Source organism: Microtus oregoni, unplaced genomic scaffold, assembly GCF_018167655.1.
Source record: "Microtus oregoni isolate MIOR12 unplaced genomic scaffold, Mior012 000012F_ref0000307, whole genome shotgun sequence".
NCBI lineage: Eukaryota > Metazoa > Chordata > Mammalia > Rodentia > Cricetidae > Microtus > Microtus oregoni.
The window spans coordinates 21,434,980-21,462,868 of NW_024543071.1; the positions used below are offsets into that span (position 1 = coordinate 21,434,980).

The 27,889-nt window shown below is 39.3% G+C and overlaps 1 protein-coding gene across 1 annotated transcript; it reads right to left on the reverse strand.

Annotated features, from left to right (window-relative positions):
- Nucleotides 1-384: 384 nt before the first annotated feature.
- On the reverse strand, nt 385-27,304 carry LOC121454106 (cytochrome P450 2C25-like). Its single transcript, XM_041661309.1, has 7 exons — nt 27,137-27,304; nt 25,443-25,605; nt 24,907-24,969; nt 12,932-13,018; nt 3,572-3,732; nt 2,370-2,546; nt 385-624 (listed from the first exon to the last, which is right to left on the reverse strand). Exons 1-7 carry the CDS (start codon nt 27,302-27,304, stop codon nt 385-387), a joined length of 1,059 nt encoding a protein of 352 aa, XP_041517243.1.
- Nucleotides 27,305-27,889: the final 585 nt, after the last annotated feature.

Genomic DNA, 27,889 nt, shown 5'->3' on the forward strand with positions numbered 1-27,889 from the left:
ATAGGATACTCCCCCAATAATCTGTGCTATGCTGTATATTTTTATGAAAACTTACTTCTAGAATAATAAATGAAATCCCTTTAGAAATTCTGGCAAAATGGCAAAGCCTTTTTAATGGACCTAAACTTTTAGAATAATTTCCAGGATTATGTCTCATTAAAAATCTAGAATTGGTATATCTTCTTCTGTGAGGAGAGTTTCTATTCCAACAAAAGAATTGTCAGAATAAGTAAAAAAAAAGTCCTCAGGCTCTGGAACAATATTTTATTGGTCTTTCTTCCTGCCTTCCAACCTCACTTTTATGAAATATGAGCTCTGCTAAGAGCTGAGACACCTTACTTCAGTCCTCTTGATATATGTAGCAGATTGCAATGGCACACACAGTTAATTTCTGAGGCTTCCCTGAGAAAAACAAAACACAGGACTCCATGTGTTTCTTCCAGTTCCTTTCTGAATTTCTTGCTTCCCACCTGTGTCCTTACCTGTGACTTCTGGGTGCTTGAGCAGGAGCAGCAGAGAGTACCTCAGTGTTGTACTTGTTGTCTCAGTCCCAGCAGAAAACAGGTCAGCTGCTGAGAAGAACAAGTTTTCACAGGTAAACTCTGTCTTTGGGTTGTTCTTTTCCTAGGAATGATTTTACAGTGTTAGCCAGCAAAATTTTGTCAATGTACAGAGTGAATAAAATGACTTGCATATGCTGAGTTTAACATGACAGACCTTACAGCATGCCATAGAAGAAGAAACTGACATGTGTTCAAGAAATATGGAAACCCACTGACCCATCTTTACCTCCTACACCCAGTGTCTTGTCTGGAAAAATTTTTTCATGAGACTCTTCAATCATGTGAACCATACAGTGTACCATCTTCCCAAAGAGACAAAAGTGAAAGAATTAAAGCCTCGTTTCATTTTTTGATGTCTTACTCAAAATACATGTTGAATGGAGCGGCTTGTTTATCCTGGCTGCCCAGAACCCAAAATACCACACAGAAACTATATTAACTAATCACTACTTGGCCCATTAGCTATAAATTTTTATAGGCTAACTCTTACATATTAAATTAACACATTTCTAGTAATCTCTGTATCACCACGTGACAATGGCTAACCAGCTTAAGTTTCTTCGGCATGTCTGACTCTGGGGGTGACTCCATGGCATCTCTCTGACTCCACCCTTCTTTCTCCCAGCATTCAGTCTAGTCCTCCCCGCCTACCTAAATTCTGCCCTATCAATAGGCCAAAGCACTTTCTTCATTCATTAGTGGTAATCACAGAACACAAAGGGGACTCCCACATCAAATACACATAAAAAGAAAAGGAGGAGAAAAGTCAAATAGTACATTGTGTTAGGGATATTCCCAAAGATGAACCTCCCAATTGTAAATGTAGTAAAGAAAGATGGGAAGTCCCTGAGTCTCATGGGAGAAGTATACTGCTTGAATAAGAATACTAAATCCAGCCGGGCGGCGGTAGCGCACGCCTTTAATCCCAGCACTCGGGAGGCAGAGGCAGGCGGATCTCTGAGTTCAAGACCAGCCTGGTCTACAAGAGCTAGTTCCAGGACAGGCTCCAAATAGACAGAGAAACCCTGTCTCGAAAAACCAAAAAAAAAAAAAAAAAAAAAAAAGAATACTAAATCCAGGACACAACTAGCATAAGGGTACGGTTCAGTGGAACAGAATAGAGAGATCACAAAGCAAACAAACAAACACCTTACTTTTAAGATAAGTTCCAATAGTGTTCAATGAGAATAGTGGCTTTACAACAAACGGAGCCATGACAGAAGGAGCATTTATTCATATAGGTACCCAATACACATCAATCTTTAATTTCACGTCCACGTGAATCCACTTGAAGTTATACTCAGTTAAGTCACCTTTACTCTTCTGCACTAATCATTCCCTTCTCACACCACATGCTACAATTAATAATTCGTCTGAAATTCACTCAGCTGTCCATAGCTAATATTTTAAACTTTAGTTCAATATGCAGATGCTGTAGAAAGTCTGGCTAGCTTGAGCTGCTTTTTTTAAGTTTTCATACATTGTCTGCAAAGACAACTTTCATTTTTCTATTATGTCATGACATTTTTTTCTGAGAGGTTTAGAAATGTTTTGATTCCATGGGCCTATTGCATTATAAGATTATTTTGGTCTAAAACTTGGGCTCAATATATTCAAATTACTTAACTTTATGCTATCTGGGATACGTACAACTAATTCATTTATATGTTATGAACACAAAGTGCTTGTCAAACATTACTGGCCTTTACCATTTGAATATCACTGTAAAACATGAATATTTTATTCATGGAACAAAATATACTCAAGCAAACAAATAACTAAATTGAAGGTCTGTTATCATTTTACCTGCTCCATTTTGATCAGAAAGCAATCAATAAAGTCCCGAGGATTGTTAATATCCAGTGATTCTTGGTGCTCTGTTATTTTTGATGAAAAATAATGTTTTGTAAAAGTGAAATTTTTAAATAATTGTCTGTGTCTTCCTGGTAGATAATCAATAATAGCAGGAAAATTGTTGCAAATCTACAAAAGAAAATGATGAAAGTTTAAAACATGAGATGTATATAAGTGTGCCTTATAGTGGACCTTGGCCAGAAAGTATAAACACAAAATAAATAAAATATATTTTCCATTTAGATGAAGTATTTTTATGGTGCATGCAAAAATTCTCTTTGCTTGTGAAGATGTCGATAGAAGAGCGTAATGAACCAGCTCACACGTGATAACCACTGCACAAAATCTCACACAATCTTTATTCCATACATAAATGTTACACCAGCTCCTTCATTTTCTCCACAACTTCTTCACTACAACCTTGAATACAAAACACCATGAATTGATATGATTTACATTTTTTAGACTGCAACAGAGATAAAGGAACTTGGGATATCCTGAATAGATGCACTGATGTCATACTTGCTACTTAATTTCCATCAGTCACTCTCAGACACAGAATAAGAATTTTAGCAGTGAGAGTCTTAAGAATTTTTTAAGTATAATTGTGAACCTGCGCAGACCAGCCGGATGATTTCTTCAAAATTGTTTAGACAAATTATTAACGCAGTTCAACACAGGAATAAATGTGATGGGATCCAAACACCATTTAAACATTTTATCACTCCTATGCAGACATATTGCTACTTAGGATGTCAGCTGCTTACTATTTAATATTTAATAAACACTGCCATACTTCAGGGGTACTGGCAGTTTCAATGATTCCATACACTGTCCCAACTTGAAGAAAATATTCTCACTATGAAATTCCTCCAAAGTGTTTTTGACAAGATCTCTAAAGTATTAAATGAAACATAAGCCTTGTTGCTAACAGATTTCAAAACTAAAACAGATGTCCACTGAGTTATGTCGGGATCTTCTGAGCATTGATTTTTAGAGAAAGTGATTTGAGATTTAATGAAACAACCTACAGTCAGGCTTTCATTTGTCTAAAAATATATTTGGAATTTCAGAAAACATATATCTAGAAGAGGTTTGGGGGTTTTATTGGTTTTTGTTTTGTTTTATTTTTAAAGAAAGAAGCTTGAGCTCACCTGCATCCAAGGGGAACTTAGAATCTCTACATTTTCATTTAGGACATTCATGAAGTTGAGAAATTCCTGATCTTTATAATCAAAACGATTCTGGAAAATAATGGAACAGATGACATTGCAAGGAGCACAGGCCAGGATGAAGGTGGGGTCACAGGGTGAACCTGAAGAGTTGGGAAAAATTGCAAAACGTCACATAAGCGGAGATTAACTTTTGTTTCCCAGTCACCCAGACCCAAATAATCACATAGTAACAATATTAATTACAACACTGCTTAGCTGATGACTCAGGCATATTTCTATGTAGCTCTTATGTGTTAAATTAATCCATGTTTGTGCTAATCTATGAATCACCATGAGGCTGTGCCTACCAGTAAGTTTTGGCATCTTTTATCTTTTTCCTTTGGCAGCTACATGGCGTCTCTCTGACTCCAACTCTCTCTCTCTCTCTCTCTCTCTCTCCATATATATATATACACATATATGTTCAGATTTCCCACACGATTTTATTCTGCCCTCCCATCGGCTGAGGCAGTTTCTTTATTAAGGAATGATAATAAAACATATTCACAGCATGCAGAAGGAAATCAAACATTAATACCACTGAAATAAATGTGTGTAAAACACTCTATCACCTAATAGGTAAAAGAACTTGTGACAAGTCTTACCCACAGATGGCTGGTAGACATAACAATATGCATTACATCTGTACATCATTTTTATATTTTATATGGTTTCATTGATCTGACCACCTATCCAAATCATGACATTGAGTATACTGTCTTTATCTCACCCCTTTATTGACTTGCCTATCTCCTCGGAGGTTTGGAAAAGAGACTTTTTAAACCCTCAGCAATTCAAGACTTTTGGGGAGATCCGAGTCTCTTTGTGATGCCTCTGGATAACATGATACAAAGATGCATGGGAATGAAAGGCAGGGGGATCTGGGAAGAGGTGGAGTGTGAATATGATCAAAATGCACTGTACACACTTCTTGAAGAACAAACAAAAGTAAAGGGGGAAAAGCATCTGCGCCCAAAAAAGAAGAAAGGGAAAGAATGATAGGAACTTAGGAAAATTTATATATAGGATTAAAGGCTCGTGTCCTTAGCAAGTAGAGTATAATAAATAAATAGAGAGAACGTGTTGACTTCATATATTCAGAAAGCTAATATGTAAAAGAAACACATCTATGTTATATGAACTGAAATTTGTATTAATAAACATTAAACATAAAATGGATTTCTTGTGGTAAAATTAAGATGAGAACCTTTGCTTGAAATATGCCCTCAAAAGAAAGAAAACAAAAGTAGAAAAAGATGGTTTTTAATTCTCACTTCAATGTCTCAAATCCCTCTGATTTTCTCCCTTTCATAGGAAATAAATGTCTGTAATGATTAATACTGATTGCCAACTTGACAGGATTTAGCATCACCAGGCATAGTGGCTTCTGGACATGCTAGGGAGCTGGGAAGATCGATCCTATATGAGGAGGTCACCATTCCTTAGTCTTTGGTGCTAGACTCCATAAATGGAAGAAACCTGGCCAATTAGGAGAATTCTTATCTCTGCTTTCACCAAACTTATAGGGTGACCAAGACACAATTCCATCACAATAGACTAAAACTAAAACTATAAGCCCAAATAATTTCTTCATTTCTTCAGTTGCTTTAACCAGGTATTTTATTACAGCAGCAGGTGAAATAACTAACATTGTTCATCATCCCCTAAATTCCTTACATTTTAACATTTGTGTATTCTTTGTGGATGTCTCCATAATCAAATTCAAACGGTTACACTTTTATATAAAGCACTTACAAAAATCAAACTCATAGACCCTAAAATAAAAATATCTTGAATCAAAAGTACCTCAGATAAGTAATAGAACATTTGACAATAATAAATTGAGTTAGTTGTTTGAATGCCATATGCTTTTAAACACTATAGCATTCATGAAAGTGCTATTTCAATACATAACTTATTATGTCAAGGAGTGAGAAGTTTATTTTTTTTGTGATTATAATTTTTTTATTAAGAAAAGAAGAAAAAAAACATAAACAAAAAACAAGTTTCCACCTCCTCCCAGCCTCCCATTTCCCTCCCCCTCCTCCCACCCTTCTCCCCCTCCTCCCACCCTTCTCACCCTCCCCCCACGCCTCTCCCCCTCCCTCTCCAGGCCACAGAGCAGTCCGGGTTCCCTGCCCTGTGGTAAGTCCTAGGTCCTCCCCCCTCTGTCCATATCTAGGAAGGTGAACATCCAAACTGGCTAGGCTTCCACAAAGCCAGCACATTAAGTAGGATCAAAACCCCGTGCCATTGTCCTTTGCGTCTCATCAGCCCTCATTGTTCGCCATGTTCAGAGAGTCCGGTTTTATCCCATGCTTTTTCGGTCACAGTCCAGTTGGCCTTGGTGAGCTCCCAGTAGATCAGCTCCACTGTCTCAGTGGGTGGGTGCACGCCTCGTGGTCCCGACTTCTTTGCTCATGTTCTCCCTCCTTCTGCTCCTCATTGGGACCTTGGGAGTTCAGTACAGTGCTCATGTGTGGGTCTCTGTCTCTATCTCTATCCATCACCAGATGAAGGTTCTATGATGATATGCAAGAATTTCGTCAGTATTGCTCTAGGATAGGGTCATTTCAGGTTCCCAATCCTCAGCTGCCCAAGGAACTAACTGGGAACCTCATGTTGGGCACTTGGGAGCCCCTCTAGGGTCAAATCTCTTGCTCACCCTAAAGTGGTTCCCTGAACTAAGAATTGTGGTTCCGTGCTCCCCTATCCACCTTTCCTTTATCCCAAATCTCCTGATTCCCCAAGTCCCCCCTCCTTCTGTTCTATCTTTTCTCTCCCCATCTCCCCTTACCCCCATCCCACCCCACCCCCAAGATCCTAATTTTCTTCCCGGCAATTTGGTCTACTTCCCTTAGCCAAGAGGATAACTATATGTTTTTCCTTGGGTTCCCCTTCATACTTAGCTTCTTTAGGTTCACCTATTGTAGACTCCGTGGCCCTTATTTATGGCTAGAAACCAATTATGAGCGAGTACATCCCATGTTCATCTTTTTGGGTCTGGGACACCTCACTCAGGATAGTGTTTTCTATTTCCATCCATTTGCATGCAAAATTCGAGAAGTCATTGTTTTTTACCACAGCATAGTACTCTAGCGTGTATATATTCCATACTTTCTTCATCCGTTCTTCCATTGAAGGGCATCTAGGTTGTTTCCAGGTTCTGGCTATTACAAATAATACTGCTATGAACATAGTTGAACAAATCCTTTTGTCATATGATAGAGCATCTCTTGGGTATATTCCCAGGAGTGGTAATGCTGGGTCCAGGGGTAAGTTGATCCCGAATTTCCTGAGAAACCGAAACACTGACTTCCACAGTGGTTGCACAAGATTGCATTCCCACCAGCAATGGATGAGGGTACCCGTTCCTCCACAGCCGCTCCAGCAAAGGTTATCCTTGGTGTTTTTGATTTTAGCCATTCTGACAGGTGTAAGATGATATCTCAAAGTTGTTTTGATTTGCATTTCCCTGATTGCTAAGGAAGTTGAGCACGACCTTAAGTGTCTTTTGGCCATTTGAACTTCCTCTGCTGAGAATTCTCTGTTCAGTTCAGTGCCCCATTTTTTAATTGGGTTAATTAGCATTTTAAAGTCTAGTTTCTTGAGTTCTTTATATATTTTGGAGATCAGACCTTTGTCTGTTGTGGGGTTGGTGAAGATCTTCTCCCAGTCAGTAGGTTGCCTTTGTGTCTTAGTGACTATGTCCTTTGCTTTACAGAAGCTTCTCAGTTTAAGTAGGTCCCATTTATTCAATGTTGCCCTTAATGTCTGTGCTTCTGGGGTTATACATAGGAAGCGATCTCCTGTGCCCATCTCCTGTAGGGTACTTCCCACTTTCTCTTCTATCAGGTTCAGTGTGTTCGGGCTGATATTGAGGTCTTTAATCCATTTGGACTTGAGTTTTGTGCATGGTGATAGATAAGGGTCTATTTTCATTCTTTTACAGGATGACATCCAGTTGTGCCAGCTCCATTTGTTGAAGATGCTTTCTTTCTTCCATTGTATACTTTTAGCTCCTTTATCAAAAATGAGGTATTCATAGGTTTGTGGGATAAAATCCGGGTCTTCTATACGATTCCATTGGTCGACTTCTCTGTTTTTATGCCAGTACCACACTGTTTTCATTACTGTAGCTCTGTAATAGAGTTTGAAGTCAGGGATGGTAATGCCTCCAGAAGATCCTTTATTGTATAGGATTGTTTTGGCTATCCTGGGTTTTTTGTTTTTCCATATAAAGTTGATTATTGTCCTCTCCAGATCTGTGAAGAATTTTGATGGGATCTTGATGGGGATTGCATTGAATCTATAAATTGCCTTTGGTAGAATTGCCATTTTTACTATGTTGATCCTCCCCATCCAAGAGCAAGGGAGGTCCATCCATTTTCTGGTATCCTCTTCAATTTCTTTCTTCAATGTCTTAAAGTTCTTGTCAAATAGATCTTTCACTTCCTTGGTTAGATGTACCCCAAGATATTTTATGCTGTTTTTGGCTATTGTGAATGGTGAAGCTTCTCTGATTTCCCTCTCTGCTTCCATATCCTTTGTGTATAAGAGGGCAACTGATTTTTTGGAGTTGATCTTGTATCCTGCCACATTACTAAAGCTGTTTATCAGCTGTAAAAGTTCTTTGGTGGAGTTTTTGGGGTCGCTTATGTACACTATCATATCATCTGCAAATAACGAAAGTTTAACTTCTTCCTTTCCAATTTGAATCCCCTTGATTCCATTATGTTGTCTTATTGCTATTGCTAGAACTTCAAGCACTATATTGAAGAGGTATGGCGAGAGTGGACAGCCTTGTCGTGTTCCTGAGTTAAGTGGGATGGCTTTGAGTTTCTCTCCGTTTAATTTGATGTTAGCTGTCGGCTTGCTGTATATAGCTTTTATTATATTTAGGTATGACCCTTGTATCCCTAATCTCTCCAAGACTTTTAACATAAATGGATGTTGAATTTTGTCAAATGCTTTTTCAGCATCTAATGAAATGATCATATGGTTTTTTTCTTTCAGTTTATTTATATGCTGGATTACATTGATAGATTTTCGTATGTTGAACCAGCCCTGCATCTCAGGAATGAAGCCTACTTGATCATAATGGATAGTTTTTCGGATGTGTTCTTGGATTCGATTTGCCAGTATTTTGTTGAGGATTTTTGCGTCGATATTCATGAGTGAGATTGGCCTGTAGTTCTCTTTCCTGGTTGAGTCTTTGAGTGGTTTTGGTATCAGAGTAATTGTGGCTTCATAAAAGGAGTTTGGTAATGACCCTTCTGTTTCTATCTTGTGGAATACATTAAGGAGTATAGGTATTAGATCTTCTTGGAAGATCTGGTAGAAATCCGCATTGAAACCATCTGGTCCTGGGCTTTTTTTGGTAGGGAGGTTTTTGATAACCTCTTCTAGTTCTTCGCGACTAACAGGTCTATTTAGATTGTTCACAAGGTCCTGATTTAACTTTGGTATATGATATTTATCTGAAAAAGTATCCATTTCCTTTACATTTTCCAATTTTGTGGCATATAGGCTTTTGTAGTAAGATCTAATGATTCTCTGAATTTCCTCTGTGTCTGTGGTTATGTCCCCCTTTTCATTTCTGATCTTATTAATTTGCAAATTCTCTCTCTGCCGTTTGATTAGTTTGGATAGGGGTTTGTCAATCTTGTTGATTTTCTCCAGGAACCAGCTTTTTGTTTCATTGATTTTTTGTATTGTTTTCTGTGTTTCTATTTTGTTGATTTCAGCCCTCATTTTGATTATTTCCAGTCTTCTACTCCTCCTAGGTGAGTCTGCTTCTTTTTTTTCTAGAGCTTTCAGGTGGGCTGTTAAGTCTCCAATGTGAGCTTTCTCTGTTTTCTTTAAGTGGGCACTTAGTGCTATGAACTTTCCTCTTAGGACTGCTTTCATAGTGTCCCATAAGTTTGGGTATGTTGTTTCTTTATTTTCATTGAATTCCAGGAAGACTTTAATTTCTTTCTTTATTTCTTCCTTAATCCAGCTATGGTTCAATAGTTGACTGTTCAGTTTCCATGACTTTGTATGCTTTCTGGGGGTAGCATTATTGTTGAATTCTAACTTTAATCCATGGTGATCTGATAAGACACAGGTGGTTACTAATATTTTTTTGTAACTGTGGATGTTTGCTTTGTTACCGACTATGTGGTCAATTTTCGAGAAGGTTCCATGAACTGCAGAGAAGAAGGTATATTCTTTCCTATTTGGATGGAATGTTCTATAGATGTCTGTTAAGTCCATTTGATTCATTACCTCCATTAATTCTCTTTTTTCTCTGTTAGGTTTCTATCTGATTGACCTGTCAATTGGTGAGAGAGCAGTGTTGAAGTCTCCTACTATTAGTGTGTGCGGTTTGATGGCTGCCTTGAATTTTAGCAATGTTTCTTTTATGTACGTGGGTGCTTTTATATTAGGGGCATAGATGTTCAGGATTGAGACTTCATCCTGATGAACTGTTCCTGTTATGAGTATAAAATGCCCCTCTCCATCTCTTCTGATTGATTTAAGTTTGAAGTCAACTTTGTTAGAGATTAGTATGGCCACACCTGCCTGTTTCTTAGGTCCATTTGCTTGATAGGCCTTTTCCCAGCCCTTTACTCTGAGTAGGTGCCTGTCTTTGTGGTTGAGGTGTGTTTCTTGTAAACAGCAGAATGTTGGATCCTGTTTTCTTATCCAATCTCTTAGCCTGTGCCTTTTTATAGGTGAGTTGAGTCCATTGACATTAAGTGATATAGATGACCAGTGGTTGTTAACTCCGGTCATTTTTTTTTTTAGTCGTAGAGTTTGTGTGTTTCCCTTCTTTGTTTTGTGTTGGTGAAGGGTCTCTAGATGTCTGAGTTATTGTGGTCATTGTTGGACTCCTTGGTTAGTGATTTTCCTTCAATTACTTTCTGTAAGGCTGGATTTGTGGCTGCGTATTGTTTAAATTTGTTTTTATCCTGGAAAATTTTATTTTCTCCATTTATAGTGAATGAAAGCTTGGCTGGGTATAGTAATCTGGGCTTGCACCCATGGTCTCTCAGTTTCTGCAGTACATCTATCCAGGACCTTCTGGCTTTCATGGTTTCCATGGAGAAGTCAGGTGTAAGTATGATAGGTTTACCTTTATAAGTAATTTGGCCTTTTTCCTTTGCAGCTCTTAATATTCTTTCCTTATTCTGTATGCTTTGTGTTTTGATAATTATATGGCGAGGGGATGTTTTTTTTTGATCCAGCCTATTCGGTGTTCTGTATGCTTCTTGCACCTTCAAAGGAAAATCTTTCTTTAGGTTGGGAAAGTTTTCTTCTATAATTTTATTAAATATATTTTCTGGACCATTGAGCTGCCCTTCTCCTTCTTCTACTCCTATTATTCTTAGGTTTGGTCTTTTTATTGTGTCCCATATTTCCTGAATGTTTTGTGATGAGAGTTTGTTGGACTTGCTGTTTTCTTTGATCAGTGTGTTTATTTTCTCTATGGTATCTTCAGATTCCGAGAGTCTTTCTTCTATCTCTTGTATTCTGCTGGTTATGCTTGTTTCTGTAGTCTCTATTCGTTTACCTAGATTTTCCATGTCCAGACGGCCCTCTGTTTGTGTTTTCTTCTTTGCCTCCATTTCAGTTTTCAAGTCTTGAACTGTTTCCATTATCTGTTTGATTGTTTTTCCTTGGTGTTCTAGGGTATCATTCACTGATTTATTCAATTCTTCAAACTTTCTGTTATATTTCTCATCCATTTCTATAAGGGCGTTTTTTACATGCTGTTTAAAGGTGTCAATCACTTTCATGAAGTCAATCTTTTCTCCTTCCTCTTGATTAAGGGGTTCTTGTCCTCCCGTTGTGAGGTCGCTTGTTTCTGGTAGCTTCATGTTGCTTTTCAGGTTGTTGGGCGAATTCTTGCCTTGACGTCGGCCCATCTCTTCTTCCAAATGCTCCCTATGGATCTTCTTTTACCGGATCAGGTCTCCTTGCCTACCAAACGCTGTCTCTCCCCAATGTTGGCTCTCCCAATGCTGGGTCTCCTGGCGCCGAAAGATCAGGCCTCCGTGCTGGTTGGGCAGCTCGCAAACAAAGCACCTACCCCGCTTGGTGCAGGCAGGCCCCAGAAACAAAGGAACTGCTGCCTGCCCGGGAGCCCCGGGTACTCGGACCCAGCGCCCAGATAGGCTGGGCTGGGCGATGCCATGCGCCAAAAGAGGGCAGTGGGGGCGAAGTAAGGAGGGCTCTGGACGGAAGCTGGGTGGGCCAGGAAGAAAGAGGCAGCACCCAGGGAGTAGAGGCCTTGCAGAGAGCCCAAGCAGGACAGGGGGCCAAGAAACCCCCGAGCTCCCCGTCCCAGGCTGGCGCCATGAGAAGTTTATTTTTAAAATGTATTACACTCATGGATATGGGTAAGCGGCTACGAGTATATGTGAGTGTGGGTGTATGTGACTCAGAAAAGAAATATCACTCTTTTTTCCTTTCACTTAATTTAAAAGATAGCATTTAAAAAACAGGTCATGTTTCATTGTGAAAAGTATGTCAAGCAATTGTAATCTTGAGAGCAAAAAAAAAATACAATTATTTTCATAAACATATAACTGTAAATACAGCAAACAGAGGGAGATGAGATGAATAAATGAAGATGGAACCAATAGTGGAGCCTAGCTGCATACATTACTGAAAACTGAACATTAATTTTACAGAATCATGCAATGATATATTTGTTCAAAACTGTGAATCAAAACCATAAAATATTAGAAAGAGTACATTCTGTCTTGTACAAATTATGCTATGGTTTTAGAAGAGAATGAACCAATAGGCCTTTATTAAGATATTGTCATGTAAAAAAATGTGTTACAAAGCAATATCCACCAGAACTTTATGCCTGGGCATGACATGTGTCAGCTATACAACATAGTCCACTTAAGAACAATTTTACCACTAGGTTTCTGCTCTATACAACCGTGATGCATATTCACATACCAAGTATTTGCTACTGAAATTAATGTTTATGCTGAGGAAAATTATTCTTCCTTAAAACATCAGAAAGTAAGTTCAAAAACAAAAATTTATATAGACATTTTGGATTTTAAAAACAGGTGAAAAATATCTAAAGAAAATGATGACTTAGATCCTCTACAACTGGCAGAATCCCTTCATAAAACAAAAATCACAGATATAAAAGCTCTCCTAAATTTTTTACTGCAAGTCACACTTTCCATATGAAAACAGAGCCAAAACACAGAATGAAAGCTCTAGCCACCCTCAAAACTACTCAAAGACATAAAAACAAGACAGAAGTCTATGATGAGTAACCCTCACCATTGGATTTCCTCAATTCCTCCACAAGACAGCCAGCTTCCTCTTGAACACGGTCCTCAATGCTCCTCTTCCCCATTCCAAAGTTCCATGGAGTCATTAGTGAGAAGCACCTCATCTCCTTCCAGGTTCTCCCACTACTAAAAACTATGCCTAAAAGAAAAAACAGATATGAGTAGGAAGATTCCCAAATAAGGTAGTGGGGCTGATGGGTGGCTGCCAAACAGAAAGCCAAGTTGGGTCTGAACAAGTTTTCAAGATTACATTCCATTCTCAAATTCCCTGTGACCACAGCCCAACATACATGCATGAACACATAGGTGTATGGAGAGATAGATGCATGAACTTGTAGGCACATGGGCACTTACCATGACCTTTACCAATCTTTTCAGCCATTGGAAAGTTTCCTCTTCCAGCAAACTCATCTCCATGATCAATGAAGGCTTCTTTTAAAGCTTTATATCCATGCAACACCACAGTAGGCTTCCTGCCCAAGTATAGAGTGAACACGGAACCATAGACTTTTGAAAACTGGAAAATAAAAAACTAATTAAAAATGGAGCAAAAAGATGTTAGTGTTTGACTACCAAAAGGCTACCTGGAGGCTGTACACAGACCTTCCTCACTCTTTCTGCTATTCCAGAAACAGTTCTGATAGTTCCCCTTAGCACTGAAACAGCATACCAGCTGCTGTTCATTTTCCCTCATCCATGCCTCCTGTGGATCCCACAGACCATCCTACCTTATCCTTCTCTCCCTTCCTCTTTGCTATAGCTCACAGCCTAACTTATCCACAGACAACACCTGGTTTCAGTGCAGAATTCTACCAGACTTTTACATAAGAGTTAACACCAACATTCCTCAAATTATTCTACAAAGTAGAAACAAAAGCATATTGCCAAATTCATTTTATGAGGCCATAGTTACCCTGGTGCCCAAAACAAATAAACTCAACAAAAACAGAGAGAATTACAAACCAATTTCCCTTATCCACACAAATGAAAAATACTCAATAAATTACTGGTAAACTGAATCCAAGAATAGATCATAAAGATCATTCATCATGACCAAGTAAGTTTCATCCCAGAGAAGCAAGGATGGTTAAACATACAAAAATCTGTCAATATAATCTCTACCATATGAATAAAACTTAAAGAAAAAACACATGATTATCTCTATAGATTGCAATAAAAAAGCCTTTACTAAATCCAACACCCCCTCAAGATAAAAAAAAAAAAACACTGGAGAGGTTATGGATATAAAGAGCATATTTTAGCATAATAAAGACACTTTACAGCAAGCCTGTATCCAACATCAAATTAAATGGAGAGAATCTCAAAGCAATTTTACCCATATCAGGAACAAGATAAGACTGCACACTCTCTCCATATCTATTCAGTAAAATATTTGAGTTCTAGCTAAAGCAATAAGACAACTAAAGGACATCGAGGGGATATAAACTGGAAAGGAATATGTCAAAATACCATTATTTACAGATGATATAATAGCATACGTACATGACTTTAAGAATTCCACTAGGGAGGTACTGAGGAGTTCCATCTGGACGGGCGACCCACCCAGAGCAGATCTCGCCCCGCCTGCCAGGTTTTTTTCCTTTTGTCCCCGGATCATCGGGCTACCAGGTGGCCCTGTTTAGGTACTGAGGAGTTCCATCTGGACGGGTGAGTGTGTGCTATCCAGGGGTGGATTGACCCAGAAGAGACCACAAACTCCCCCCTCCCCCAGCTCCTTCTGCAGGGCTGTCTTTCTTACACCCAACTCCCCCCCCACACAAGCCTGCATTATCTGCTAGGTCCTTTGCTCAGGAACAGTTTTCTGCTCCTACACGAAGGCTACCCACCCAGAGAGGTGAGTGCTTGCCTACTAGGCAGGCCTCAAGGACTTCCCCCAAAGGGAGCATGTGCACCTTCGGCTTTTGCTGCAGGGTGTCCTGTGTTCTACTCGTCTCCGCCCTGCCCCCCCAAGTTCTCCCTTTTGTCCGCGGGTCATTGGACTACCAGGCGTCTATGATTTGGTGCTCAGAAGTTCCATCTGGACTGGACAGTTCCTGCTTCTACACTGAAGAGTTACAATCAGAGAGTCAGTCACAGCTAAGACTGGACCAAGACACCAGGCCTCTCCTAGATCCATTTGAAGGAAGAGATGGGAAGGCGACAAGGCAAGAATTCCTCCAACAACCTGAAAGGCAACGTGACAAAACCAGAATCCAGAGATCCCGAAATAAGAAGAATTGTACAAACTACTCTAGAAGAATTAGAGAAATCGACTCAAAAGTGAATTATATGAAAATAATAGAAGACCTTAAACAGGAGGTGAAAAACTGCCATAAACAATTAGAGATCACAAAAAAAAAGGTAGAGGAAATGAATAAAGCGCTCAAAGATACCCAAGAAAACCAAAAGAAACAAGAAAAAGCAATCAAACAGGTAAGGGAAGTGGTTCAAGACATGAAGAATGAAATGGAAGTAATGAAGAAAACACAAACCGAGGGAAGGATGAAGATGGAAAATCTGGGTAAACGAACAGGAAATACAGAGACAAGTACTACCAACAGATTACAAGAGATAGAAGAAAGAATTTCAGATACTGAAGATACCATAGAGAAAATACACACACTGATCAAAGAAGACAGCAAAACCAACAAATTCAAATCACAAAACATTCAGGATCTGAGACACAATAAAAAGACCAAACCAAAGAATTATAGGGGTAGAAGAAGGAGAAGAAGTGCAGCTCAACGGTCCAGAAAATATATTTAATAAAATTATAGAAGAAAATGTTCCCAACCTAAAGAAAGATATTCCTTCAAAGGTTCAAGAAGCATACAGAACACTGAATAGACTGGACCAAAAATAAAACATCTCTTCGCCATATAATAATCAAAACACAAAACATACAGAATAAAGAAAGAATATTAAGAGCTGCAAAGGAAAAAGGCCAAGTTACTTATAAAGGTAAACCTATCAGACTTACACCTGATTTCTCTATGGAAGCCATGAAAGCCAGAAGGTCCTGGATAGATGTATGCAGAAACTAAGAGAACATGGATGCAAGCGCAGACTACTATACCAAGCAAAGCTTTTGTTCACTATAAATGAAGAAAACAAAATTTTCCAGGATAAAAACAAATTTAAACAATACGTAGCCACAAATCCAGCCTTACAGAAAGTAATAGAAGGAAAATCACAAACCAAGGAGTCCAACAAAAACCACAATAACTCAGACATCAAGAGACCCTTCACCAGCACAACTCAAAGAAAGGAAACACACAAACACTACTACTAATAAAGTGACAGGAATTAACAACCACTGGTCATTAATATCACTTAATGTCAATGGGCTCAACTCCCCTATAAAAAGGCACAGGCTAAGAAATTGGATACGAAAACAGGATCCAACATTCAGCTGTTTACAAGAAACACACCTTAACCACAAAGACAAGCACGAACTCAGAGTAAAGGGCTGGGAAAAGGTTTATCACGCAAATGGACCTAAGAAACAAGCAGGTGTGGCCATACTAATTTCTAACAAAGTTGACTTCAAATTCAAATCAATCAGAAGAGATGGAGAGGGACAATTTATACTCATAAAAGGAACAATTCATCAGGATGAAGTCTCAATCCTGAATATATATGCCCCTAATATAAAAACACCCACGTATGTAAAAGAAACATTACTAACACTCAAGGCAGCCTTCAAACCTCACACACTAATAGTAGGAGACTTCAACAATCCTCTCTCACCAATGGACAGATCAATCAGACAGAAACCTAACAGAGAAATAAGAGAATTAATGGAGGTCATGAATAAAATGGACTTAACAGACATCTATAGAACATTCCAACCAAATAGGAAAGAATATACCTTCTTCTCTGCAGCTCATGGAACCTTCTCGAAAATTGACCACATACTCGGTGACAAAGCAAACTTCCACAGTTACAAAAAAATATTCATAACCTCCTGTGTCTTATCAGATCACCATGGATTAAAGTTAGAATTCATCAATAATGCTACCCCCAGAAAGCCTACAAACTCATGGAAACTGAACAGTCAACTACTGAACCACACCTGGATTAAGGAAGAAATAAAGAAAGAAATTAAGTCTTCCTCAAATTCAATGAAAATAAAGGAACAACATACTCAAACTTATGGGACACTATGAACGAAGTCCTGAGAGGAAAGTTCATAGCACTAAGTGCCCACTTAAAGAAAACAGAAAAAGCACACATTGGAGACTTAACAGCCCACATGAAAGCTCTAGATAAAAAAGAAGCAGACTCACCTAGGAGGAGTAGAAGACTGGAAATAATCAAAATGAGGGCTGAAATCAACAAAATAGAAACACAGAAAACAATACAAAGAACCAAAGAAAAAAAAGCTGGTTCCAGGAGAAAATCAACAAGATTGATAAACCCCTATCCAAACTAATCAAACGGCAGAGAGAGAATATGCAAATTAATAAGATCAGAAATGAAAAGGGGGACATAACCACAGACACAGAGGAAATTCAGAGAATCATTAGATTTTACTACAAAGGCCTGTATGCCACAAAACTGGAAAATGTAAAAGAAATGGACACTTTTTTAGATAAATACCATATACCAAAGTTAAACCAGGACCAGGTGAACAACTTAAATAGACCTGTTAGTCGCGAAGAATTAGAAACTGTTAGCAAAAACGTCCCTACCAAAAAAAGCCCAGGACCAGATGGTTTCAATGCGGAATTCTACCAGAACTTCCAACAAGACCTAATACCTATACTCCTTAATGTATTTCACAATATAAAAACAGAATAGGCATTGCCAAATTCCTTTTATGAAGCTACAGTTACTCTGATACCAAAACCACACAAAGACTCAACCAAGAAAGAGAATTACAGGCCAATCTCACTCATGAATATCGACGCAAAAATCCTCAACAAAATACTGGCAAACCGTATCCAAGAACACATTAGGAAAATTATCCATTATGATCAAGTAGGCTTCATCACAGAGATGCAGGGCTGGTTCACCATACAAAAATCTATCAATGTAATCCAGCATATAAATAAACTGAAAGAAAAATACCATATGATCATTTCATTAGATGCTGAAAAAGCATTTGACAAAATCCAACATCCCTTTATGATAAAAGTTTTGGAGCAATTAGGGATACAAGGGTCATACCTAAATATAATAAAAGCTATATACAGCAAGCCAACAGCTAACATCAAATTAAATGGAGAGAAACTCAAAGCCATCCTGCTAAACTCAGGAACACGACAAGGCTGTCCACTCTTGCCATACCTCTTCAATATAGTGCTTGAAGTTCTAGCAATAGCAATAAGACAACATAATGGGATCAAGGGGATTCGAATGGGAAAGGAAGAAGTGAAACTTTCGTTATTTGCAGATGATATGATAGTGTACATAAGCGACCCCAAAAACTCCACCAAAGAACTCCTACAGCTGATAAACAGCTTTAGTAATGTGGCAGGATACAAGATCAACTCCAAAAAATCAGTCGCCCTCTTATACAACAAGGATATGGAAGCAGAGAGGGAAATCAGAGAAGCTTCACCTTTCACGATAGCCACAAACAGCATAAAATATCTTGGGGTAAATCTAACCAAGGAAGTGAAAGATCTATTTGACAAGAACTTTAAGGCATTGAAGAAAGAAATTGAAGAGGATACCAGAAAATGGATGGACCTCCCTTGCTCTTGGATTGGGAGGATCAACATAGTAAAAATGGCAATTCTACCTAAGGCAATTTATAGATTCAATGCAATCCCCATCAAGATCCCATCAAAATTCTTCACAGATCTTGAGAGGACAATAATCAACTTTATATGGAAAAACAAAAACCCAGGATAGCCATACAATCCTATACAATAAAGGATCCTCCGGAGGCATGTAGTTATAAGAGCGGCGGGGCTGCGTCCCCAACACCCCAGCTGCCTGCTTGGCTAGCTTATGCCCAAAATAACAACACACAAACTGTATTCATTTAAACACTGCTTGGCCCATTCTCTTCTAGGCTAATTCTCACATATTAATTTAGCCCATTTCTAATCATCTGTGTATGGCACCCCAAGGTGCGCTTACCAGGAAGATTCTAGCCTATGTCCATCCTGGGTCGGAGCTTCATCCCGGGAGCGGGGCATGGCGTCTCTCTCCGGCATCTGCTCCCAAGAGGAGAGCTGTCGAGAGACTGAGCTCACTTCCTCTTCCTCCCAGCGTCCTGTTCTGCCTACTCCTCCCACCTAGATCCAACCAATAAAATGGGCCAAGGCAGTTCCTTTATTAGCCAATGACCTTCCTCCATCAATTCCCCTTTTTCGGTTTAAACAAAAAAAAAAAAAGGCTTTAACTTTAACATAGCAAAATTACATATAACAAAACAGTTATCAAGTAAAAGTTACAATAATCTTTATCATAACTAAGGAAAACTATAACTATAACTAACTATTCTTAACTCCATCAAAGACTCCAGAAAGATATAATATTACCTAAGTAAACAAGAACTAAGAAACTTCAAACTCTAGAAATGACATAGACATCTCGCTGCCTGGACAGTCACCCAAAGTTCTTTTGTACCATTGGGGCATCCATCTTCAGCCTCCAGGCCCATGGTATCCAGCAGACATTTCCATAAAGCAGGAAAATTCAAAGACAGTTTAGTCACTATCTGTTGTGTCCTGAAGAATGTCTCGCAGACTCTTTCAAAATGAATCAGGAACCCCGAAAGATCATCTCACCTTAGGCAAGTTCAGTAGTCCACTCTCTGCGGGTTCTCTGTGTCCAGTTTATGCAATAGTCCAGGCAAGAGCAGTTTCTTGCCCAAATGGCTATCAAACTCCATAAGGTGCCTCTTCGATGCCCATCTTCCTCTTGATGTACATTGGTGGTGCCAGGAGCAGAGTGTCTCATTGTCATGAAAAGTCCTCAGTTATTAAGACATTAAATGTCCTATTCTGTAATCTTTGAAAGACATGAAGAATGTCTATCTAAAATATATCTCTATATATCTAGAAAATCTAACATGACTACAAGCTTTACTATTATCGATGATTATCCATTAACAACCTATATTTCTTAATTATACAGTACATATTTAAATGAACTACACAATCACAATACCTTAATCAAAATCAGAAACACTTATACATATAACAAAATTGACCTTAAATCTCTATCTATACTAAAAGCAAAATCTATACTAATGCAAATTATTCATACCTATATCATATCCCCCTTTAAAAGTAAAAGAACGTTTATAAACCATATTTGGGAACATGGGCGCAGTTTTTTCTCTCCAAACTGCTTCCTGCTGAATGGGGGCGTCGTTAATTAGGTCTTTCATGGTATAACCTGTGTGCTAGTTTCATCTCAGTTGGCAGTTGAGCGAAGCAATTTTTTGAAGGCGTGCACAGGAACCATTCAGGAGGACGTGGTCCATCATACCAAATTGGAATAGAAGAAATGAACAGCGTCTCATCCTCTGTGAAAACAAAATAAGAAACTCCTTTCCAAAGTATCATATCCTTAGATCCAAATTCAAAATATCTATATTGGATTAGTTCAGCAGTATTTATAAATAAATATCTTTTAGCAGCTGTTGCTCCTTCCTCAGCATTCAAATAATTCAAAGAGAGCATAATAGCATACAGTATCAAGATTCTCTGTGTATTTTCCATCTTTGTACAGCTTTGTTTTAACCTCTAGTTTGTTTATTTTTACTTTTAACTTTTTGCTTTTTGAGACAGGTTCTCTGTATCTTTGACCTGAAGTAACTCTGTAGACCAGGCTCTCTTTGAACTCTCAGAAATCTGCCTGTCTCTGCCTCCCAGGCATTCGGGATTAAAGGTGTACACTACTACACCTTGAACTCACTGAGATCTGTTTGTCTCTGCCTTCTAGGCACTGGGATTAAAGGCGTGTGCTACCACACACAACAACTCTCTTCCTTTTTTTGTTTTGTACTTTAAGAACTTCAACTTTTAGTCTGCATATATTTTTAACACACTTTAAACCATTCAGAAATTTTCTGTCTTTGAAACTCTCTTTACTGTATATCTCTCTTTTTCTGACCACACGAGCCTTTAAATTACTGAGCAATATGGGTAGGATTAAAGGTGTGGCTTTGTCAGCTAGATCCAGTCCATTCCTTAGCTTTCCAGCCTCATGGCTGAGGTAGTGGCTGTAGCCAGCAAGCGAGCTTCAGCAGCCTGTGCTTGCAAACCGCACAAACCGCCTGCGTAAAAGAGTCAGAGTTTGCCCTGGCAGGACAGCACAGAAAGCTGGCATTTTTAAACGGCACAGCTTTTTTCCTGCTATGGCTGAAAACCGAAAAGCATGCGTTCAGCTTTTCGTCAACACCATTTAAGTATTTCGTGGCAGGACCTCTTAATGAGATGCAGGGTTTTGCACTTAAAGCTGAGTCAGGAAGCCTCTCTTCGATGAAAGTGCATGCTTGCCTCTAACAAGCAGAGCAGAACCGAGAACACAGCGAGTCTAGTTGCCGTCAAACAAATCGTAGCACTTTACTCCAAATGCTCTATTCAAAAGCTCTGTCTCCCGCAGGAGCCAGACAGAGATCTCAATGGCGGCACAGCCCCAGGAAGTCACGCTTTAAAATGACACAGCATTTTTTCTGCTACTGTTGCCTAATCAGGAAATCTCTCTACAGCACGCCACCAACAAACAGCAAAAATCTGTGTTAAACTCTCTCTCCCTTATTTTTAAGCCTTCTCAGGTTTTTTAAGTGGGTTTAGTCCATCACGTGGGGTGCCATATGTAGTAATAAGAGTGGCGGGGCTGTATCCCCAACACCCCAGCCGCCTGCTTGGCTAGCTTATGCCCGAAATAACAACACACAAACTGTATTCATTTAAACACTGCTTGGCCCATTCTCTTCTAGGCTAATTCTCACATATTAATTTAGCCCATTTCTAATCATCTGTGTATGGCACCCCAAGGTGCGCTTACCAGGAAGATTCTAGCCTATGTCCATCCTGGGTCGGAGCTTCTTCCCGGGGGCGGGGCATGGCGTCTCTCTCCGGCATCTGCTCCCAAGAGGAGAGCTGTCGAGAGACTGAGCTCACTTCCTCTTCCTCCCAGCGTCCTGTTCTGCCTACTCCTCCCACCTAGCTTCCAACCAATAAAATGGGCCAAGGCAGTTCCATTATTAGCCAATGACCTTCCTCCATCAGAGGCATTACCATCCCTGACTTCAAACTCTATTACAGAGCTACAGTAATGAAAACAGTGTGGTACTGCCAAAAAAACAGAGAAGTCGACCAATGGAATCGTATAGAAGACCCGGATTTTAACCCACAAACCTATGAACACCTCGTTTTCGATAAAGGAGCTAAAAGTATAGAATGGAAGAAAGAAAGCATCTTCAGCAAATGGTGCTGGCACAACTTAATGTCAAACTTTAGAAGAATGAAAATAGACCCATATCTATCACCGTGCACAAAACTCAAGTCCAAATGGATTAAAGACCTCAATATCAGCCCGAATACACTGAAAAGGATAGAAGAGAAAGTGGGAAGTACCCTACAACAGATGGGCACAGGAGATTGATTCCTATGTATAACCGCAGAAGCACAGACATTAAGGGCAACATTGAACAAATGGGACCTACTAAAAGAGAGAAGCTTCTGTAAAGCAAAGGACACTGTCACTAAGACAAAAAGGCAACCTACTGACTGGGAGAAGATCTTCTCCAACCCCACAACAGACAAAGGTCTGATCTCCAAAATATATAGAGAACTCAAGAAACTAGACTTTAAAATGCTAATTAACACAATTAAAAAAAGGGGCACTGAACTGAACAGAGAATTCTCAACAGAAGAAGTTCAAATGGCCAAAAGACACTTAAGGTCATGCTCAACCTCCTTAGCAATCAGGGAAATGCAAATCAAAACAACTTTGAGATATCATCTTACAGATGTCAGAATGGCTAAAGTCAAAAACACCAATGATAGCCTTTGCTGGAGAGGCTGTGGAGGAAGGGTTACCCTCATCCATTGCTGGTGGGAATGCAACCACATTGGAAGTCAGTGTTTCGGTTTCTCAGGAAATTCGGGATCAACCTACCCCTGGACCCAGCAATACCACTCCTGGGAATTTACCCAAGAGATGCTCTATCATATGACAAAAGCATTTGTTCATCTATGGTCATAGCAGCATTCTTTGTAATAGCCAGAACCTGGAAACAAACTAGATGCCCTTCAATGGAAGAATGGATGAAGAAAGTATGGAATATATACACATTAGAGTACTACTCAGCGGTAAAAAACAATGACTTCTCGAATCTTGCATGCAATTGGATGGAAATAGAAGACACTATCCTGAGTGAGGTATCCCAGACCCAAAAAGATGAACATGGGATGTACTCACTCATAATTGGTTTCTAGTCATAAATAAGGGTCAGGGAGACTACAATTGGTGAACCTAAAGAAACTAAATAAGAAGGAGAACCCAAGGAAAAAGATATAGTTATCCTCTTGGCTATGGGATGTAGACAAAATAGCTGGGCAGAAAATTGGGATCTTGGGGGTGGGGTGGGATGAGGGTAAGAAGAGATGGGGAGAGAAAAGTGAGAAGGGAAGGAGGGGGGATCTTGGGGAACAGGGGGGTTGGGATAAAGGAAGGTTGGACAGTGGAGCATTGGAAACACAATTCTTAGGTAAGGGATCCACCTTAGGATTGGCAAGAGACTTGACCGTAGTATGGCTCCCAGGAACCCAGGGTGATGTCCCCAGATAGTCTTTTGGGCAGCTGAGGATAGGGAACCTGAAATGACCCTATCCTATAGCAATACTGATGAATATCTTGCATATCACCATACAACCTTCATCTGGTGATGGATGGAGATAGAGAAAGAGACCCACTGGAGCACTGGACTGAGATCCCAAGGTCCCAATGAGGAGCAGAAGGAAGGACAAGATGAGCAAGGAAATCAGGACCACGAGGGGTGTACCCACCCACTGAGACAATGGGGCTGATCTAATGGAAGCTCACCAAGGCCAGCTGGACTGTGACTGAAAAAGCATGGGATAAAACCGGACTCTCTGAACATGGTGAACAATGAGGACTGATGAGAAGCCAAGGACAATGGCACAGGGTTTTGATCCTACTTCATGTACTGGCTTTGTGGGAGCCTAGCCAGTTTGGATGCTCACCTTCCTAGACATGGATGGAGCAGGGCGGACCTAGGACTTTCCACAGGCAGGGAACCCTGACTGCTCTTTGGACTGGAGAGGGAGGGGGAGAGGAGTTTGGGATGAGGGGGAGAAGGGTGGGAGAAGGGGAGGGAAATGGGAGGTTGGGAGGAGGCGGATACTTTTTTTTTTCCTTTTCTCAATAAAAAAAAATAAAAAAATAATAAAACACACTTATAAAATTCGCAATGTAGTTAATAATTTTTAAACAAATGACAATACAATTTTAAGATCATGCCACAGCAGACAAAATAGTGATGAAAATTCTATTACACAAGGCTAAGAAATGAAAATTATAAATTATATCACTGTTACCCAGGACTATAAACATTGGCCTAGAAGAATCTCTGTACTGCTCAGTTAATTTCCTCAAACCTCTGTAACCAAGAAAAGGAAAACAAATATCCTCTGATTGGGATCTGCCACTATTATAAATAGCAATCATACCATGGTGAAATGATCCACAAAGACAAAATACACTTGTGCACAATTATTCAGCTCAAAAGAATATTCGCATGAAACATATTCATTGTTTCTGATTTAAAAACAAAGAAAATTTTAGAATGGGTATGATCAGCATCACACACACAACACACACACACACATACACACACACACACACATTTAGACTAAGATGCAAATGCAGAAATCTGCACTTGCCATTGGTTTTCCTGTTCCTCCACAAGGCACTGTGCTTCCTCTTGAACAGGGTCCTCAAGGTTCCTTTTGCCCATGCCCAAATTCCGCAGAGTTGTGAGAGTGAAGCGCCTTGTCTCTTTCCATCTGTTTCCATTGCTCAAAACAATGCCTAAAGAAATAGAAAAACGGGGTCTCTCCCTACTGCTTGCACTGGCTTTCAGAAATATATTCTCTTTAGAGGGATACCGTGCTCAGCCTACATATAGTGGAGAGTGCCTTGGTCCTGCCTCAAAGCAATGTGCTAGACTTTGTTGACTCCCCATGGGAAGCCTTACATTCTCTGAGGAGTGGATGGGGGTGTGGTGGAGGGGAAGTTGGAAGGAGTAGGAGGAAGAGAGGAAGTTGGAACCGTGATTGGTATGTACATTGAAAAAATATAGTTTTTATAAAAAATAAAATTTCATAAAAAATAAATGGTAAAGCACTAGAAAAATATTCTAGGGACAAATGAGAGATTTGATGGGTGGAAACCACAGAGAGGTCCAACCTGTACCTAGAGAAGAGGTCCCACCCCTCCTTTAAGTCTTCTCTTTCACCAGAAACACTGCACCCCCCCCCATATGAACATGTATAGTTACTTACCAAGGCCTTTATTAATTCTTTCACCCATTGGAAAGCTTCCTCTTCCAGCAAACTCCTCCCCATGATCAACCAGAGCCTCCTTCACTGCTTCATACCCATGCAACACCACAGTGGGCTGCATGCCCAAGTACACAGTGAAAACAGGGCCATAGACTTTTGAGAACTGAAAATAGGAGAGAAAAATGTAAATACTAGCAAAAAAAATCATTTTAATATCCATGGAGTCAACCTTTCATTCGCACTGATAATATCACTCACTCTATTTTAATAATTTTATTCAGGAAAAGATTAATTATAAATAGTTGTGAAGACTATATCATATTAGGGTGAATATAAATTATTGATCACCTGCAGTAAACCATATAATGGTTCAAGACTCAGGTAGTTCTCATACAAGGATTACAATGAATTTTCACACCAAAACATTCAGCAGGACGCTGACCACCAGAACTCCATACAGGAAATATACATGCCTGCTGACTGCCCCCTCTGTCTCAGCGCCTGCCCACCCTAACCACCATCAAGCCTCCCATCTTTCCCACCATGTCCCAGTTCCCCAACTCAGGAACAAACACCCTCTTTGAACAGAGGCCATTCCACTCTGACCTACAGACCTCCAGCCCACGGGTGTGGGGACACTTTCCTCAACCACTGGCAACTGTAGTCAGAAGATCAGAGAAGAAATATAAACTGAGTAACTACACACATACTACTAAACTCATACTACTACATTTATAGATTTAATGCTACACATCAGATATCTGATGCCATATTTACAGGTTTAGAAAAAGAGCAGAGGACATCATATGGTACCTAAAAAGACCAAAAATAGTCAAGGCCCTCCTAAGGAGTAAAAATGCTGTTTGAGATATAACAACAACTGATACCAAATTATATTATAGAATTATGTGATAGAAACTGTCTGGTACTCACAAAAATAGGCAAGTGGTCCAATGGAATAAACAAAATGTTGCAATAATAAAGCATCAATGTAAAGGCCCACTTCCTTTCGAAATGCAAATTTGTAAGTCACCACAGTTGATTCTATTGAGGAACCAGATTTGGCATAATGCTACTACAAACACAGAGAGTGGGCACCACGGGAGCTGCACCATAGGCATGCAATATTTCCTGGAAAAAAAATAGTTCCTTCTATGGCTGGTTACAAACATCACCAAATATGTTGAAATCTTGGCTTCTCTGTTGCATTTCTTGTGTTATTCCTTGTCCGTTGGTATTTAGTTAAATTAGGAATCAGTTACTTTGTTAGAGTGCAACATCAAATAGATAACCTTAATAAAATGTTTTTCTAAAATTCTATTATTTCATTATTATTAATGACTTATTGAATAAATCATTACTCACTATTGATCTTCAACCAAAAATAATGGAAAAGGTTTTGTTTTTTTTTGTTGTTGTTGTGTCGTGATAGGACATAGTCACAAATTTTGCAATTTTGTGGAATTTTTTGTTTTAGAAAATGCAAAGTAAATGTCCTTTCACCTGAAACCCCACTCATTACTGAAATCCCGACAATGGCCACCTATAAGAGTCATAAGATACACAATACTTTGAAAGAGTTTTGACTTTGTGACTATTTATTACTAAATTGCCTCTGATACTAGATTTTCATCTACAGCAACTGTCAGTTTAAATTCTTTATAAGGTACTGGCGGGGCACAAAGAATACTTACATTGGTCAAGCATTGGCTGATGTTCTTCACATCTATTTGGAAGAAATTACCAAAAACTGGGAGAGGAGTCGGGCCAGGAGGGAGCTTCGCTCTCTCGGAGCTCTGTCTCCAGAGTGAGAGGAGAAGCAGACAGCAGAGGCTGAGCACTAGGAGCACAATTGCATCCATGGAGATCCTTCTGCCTGACACAGCTGTGCTCAGTCAGCATGGAGCTTTTATAACACTACAGGGTGAATCAACATGTCCTTCTTTGGAACATCACTCACCGGTCAATCAGATAATCTTTAATCTCTCAAGTAGACTTTGTCCTTCTGATAGAAATAAAAATAAGATGTTCACTACCCTTTCCCCTCTTTACAGGGTATTCAGTTGAATTTCTGGTTTAACAAAACAGATTGGTGTCCAAATAGTGCTAATAAAAATAAACAAACATTTATAACGAGCAACTATTTCTGAGAAGCAATAGATTAATTTTGAGATGTAAGAAAAACAACTCAACATTTATATTCTCAGGTTAGTGACCAGGTAGAAATTTAAGATTATGGATAGTTTATATGTGATATGAAATATATTTATTTGTCAACATAGTCTTACTGTGCAGCTTAAGTTGACCTCAAATTGACATTTATTTTGCTATATTCTTTCCAATATATCTGTGCACCTTCCATGGTCATGTATATTTAAAATATTTCTTTCCTATATTAAACAGTACAGTTGGACATATTTTGTTAAGCAATGTAAGTCTAATAGCTC

Excerpts from the sequence above, each read along its gene's own strand:
- LOC121454106 (XM_041661309.1), bottom strand. The coding sequence starts at position 27,304 with ATGGATGCAATTGTGCTCCTAGTGCTCAGCCTCTGCTGTCTGCTTCTC. Across the intron at positions 2,547-3,571 it reads TAAGTTCCCCTTGGATGCAG|ATTTGCAACAATTTTCCTGC; the intron begins GTGAGCTCAAGC and ends TTTCTTTTGTAG. Across the intron at positions 625-2,369 it reads TTCTGATCAAAATGGAGCAG|GAAAAGAACAACCCAAAGAC; the intron begins GTAAAATGATAA and ends AATCATTCCTAG.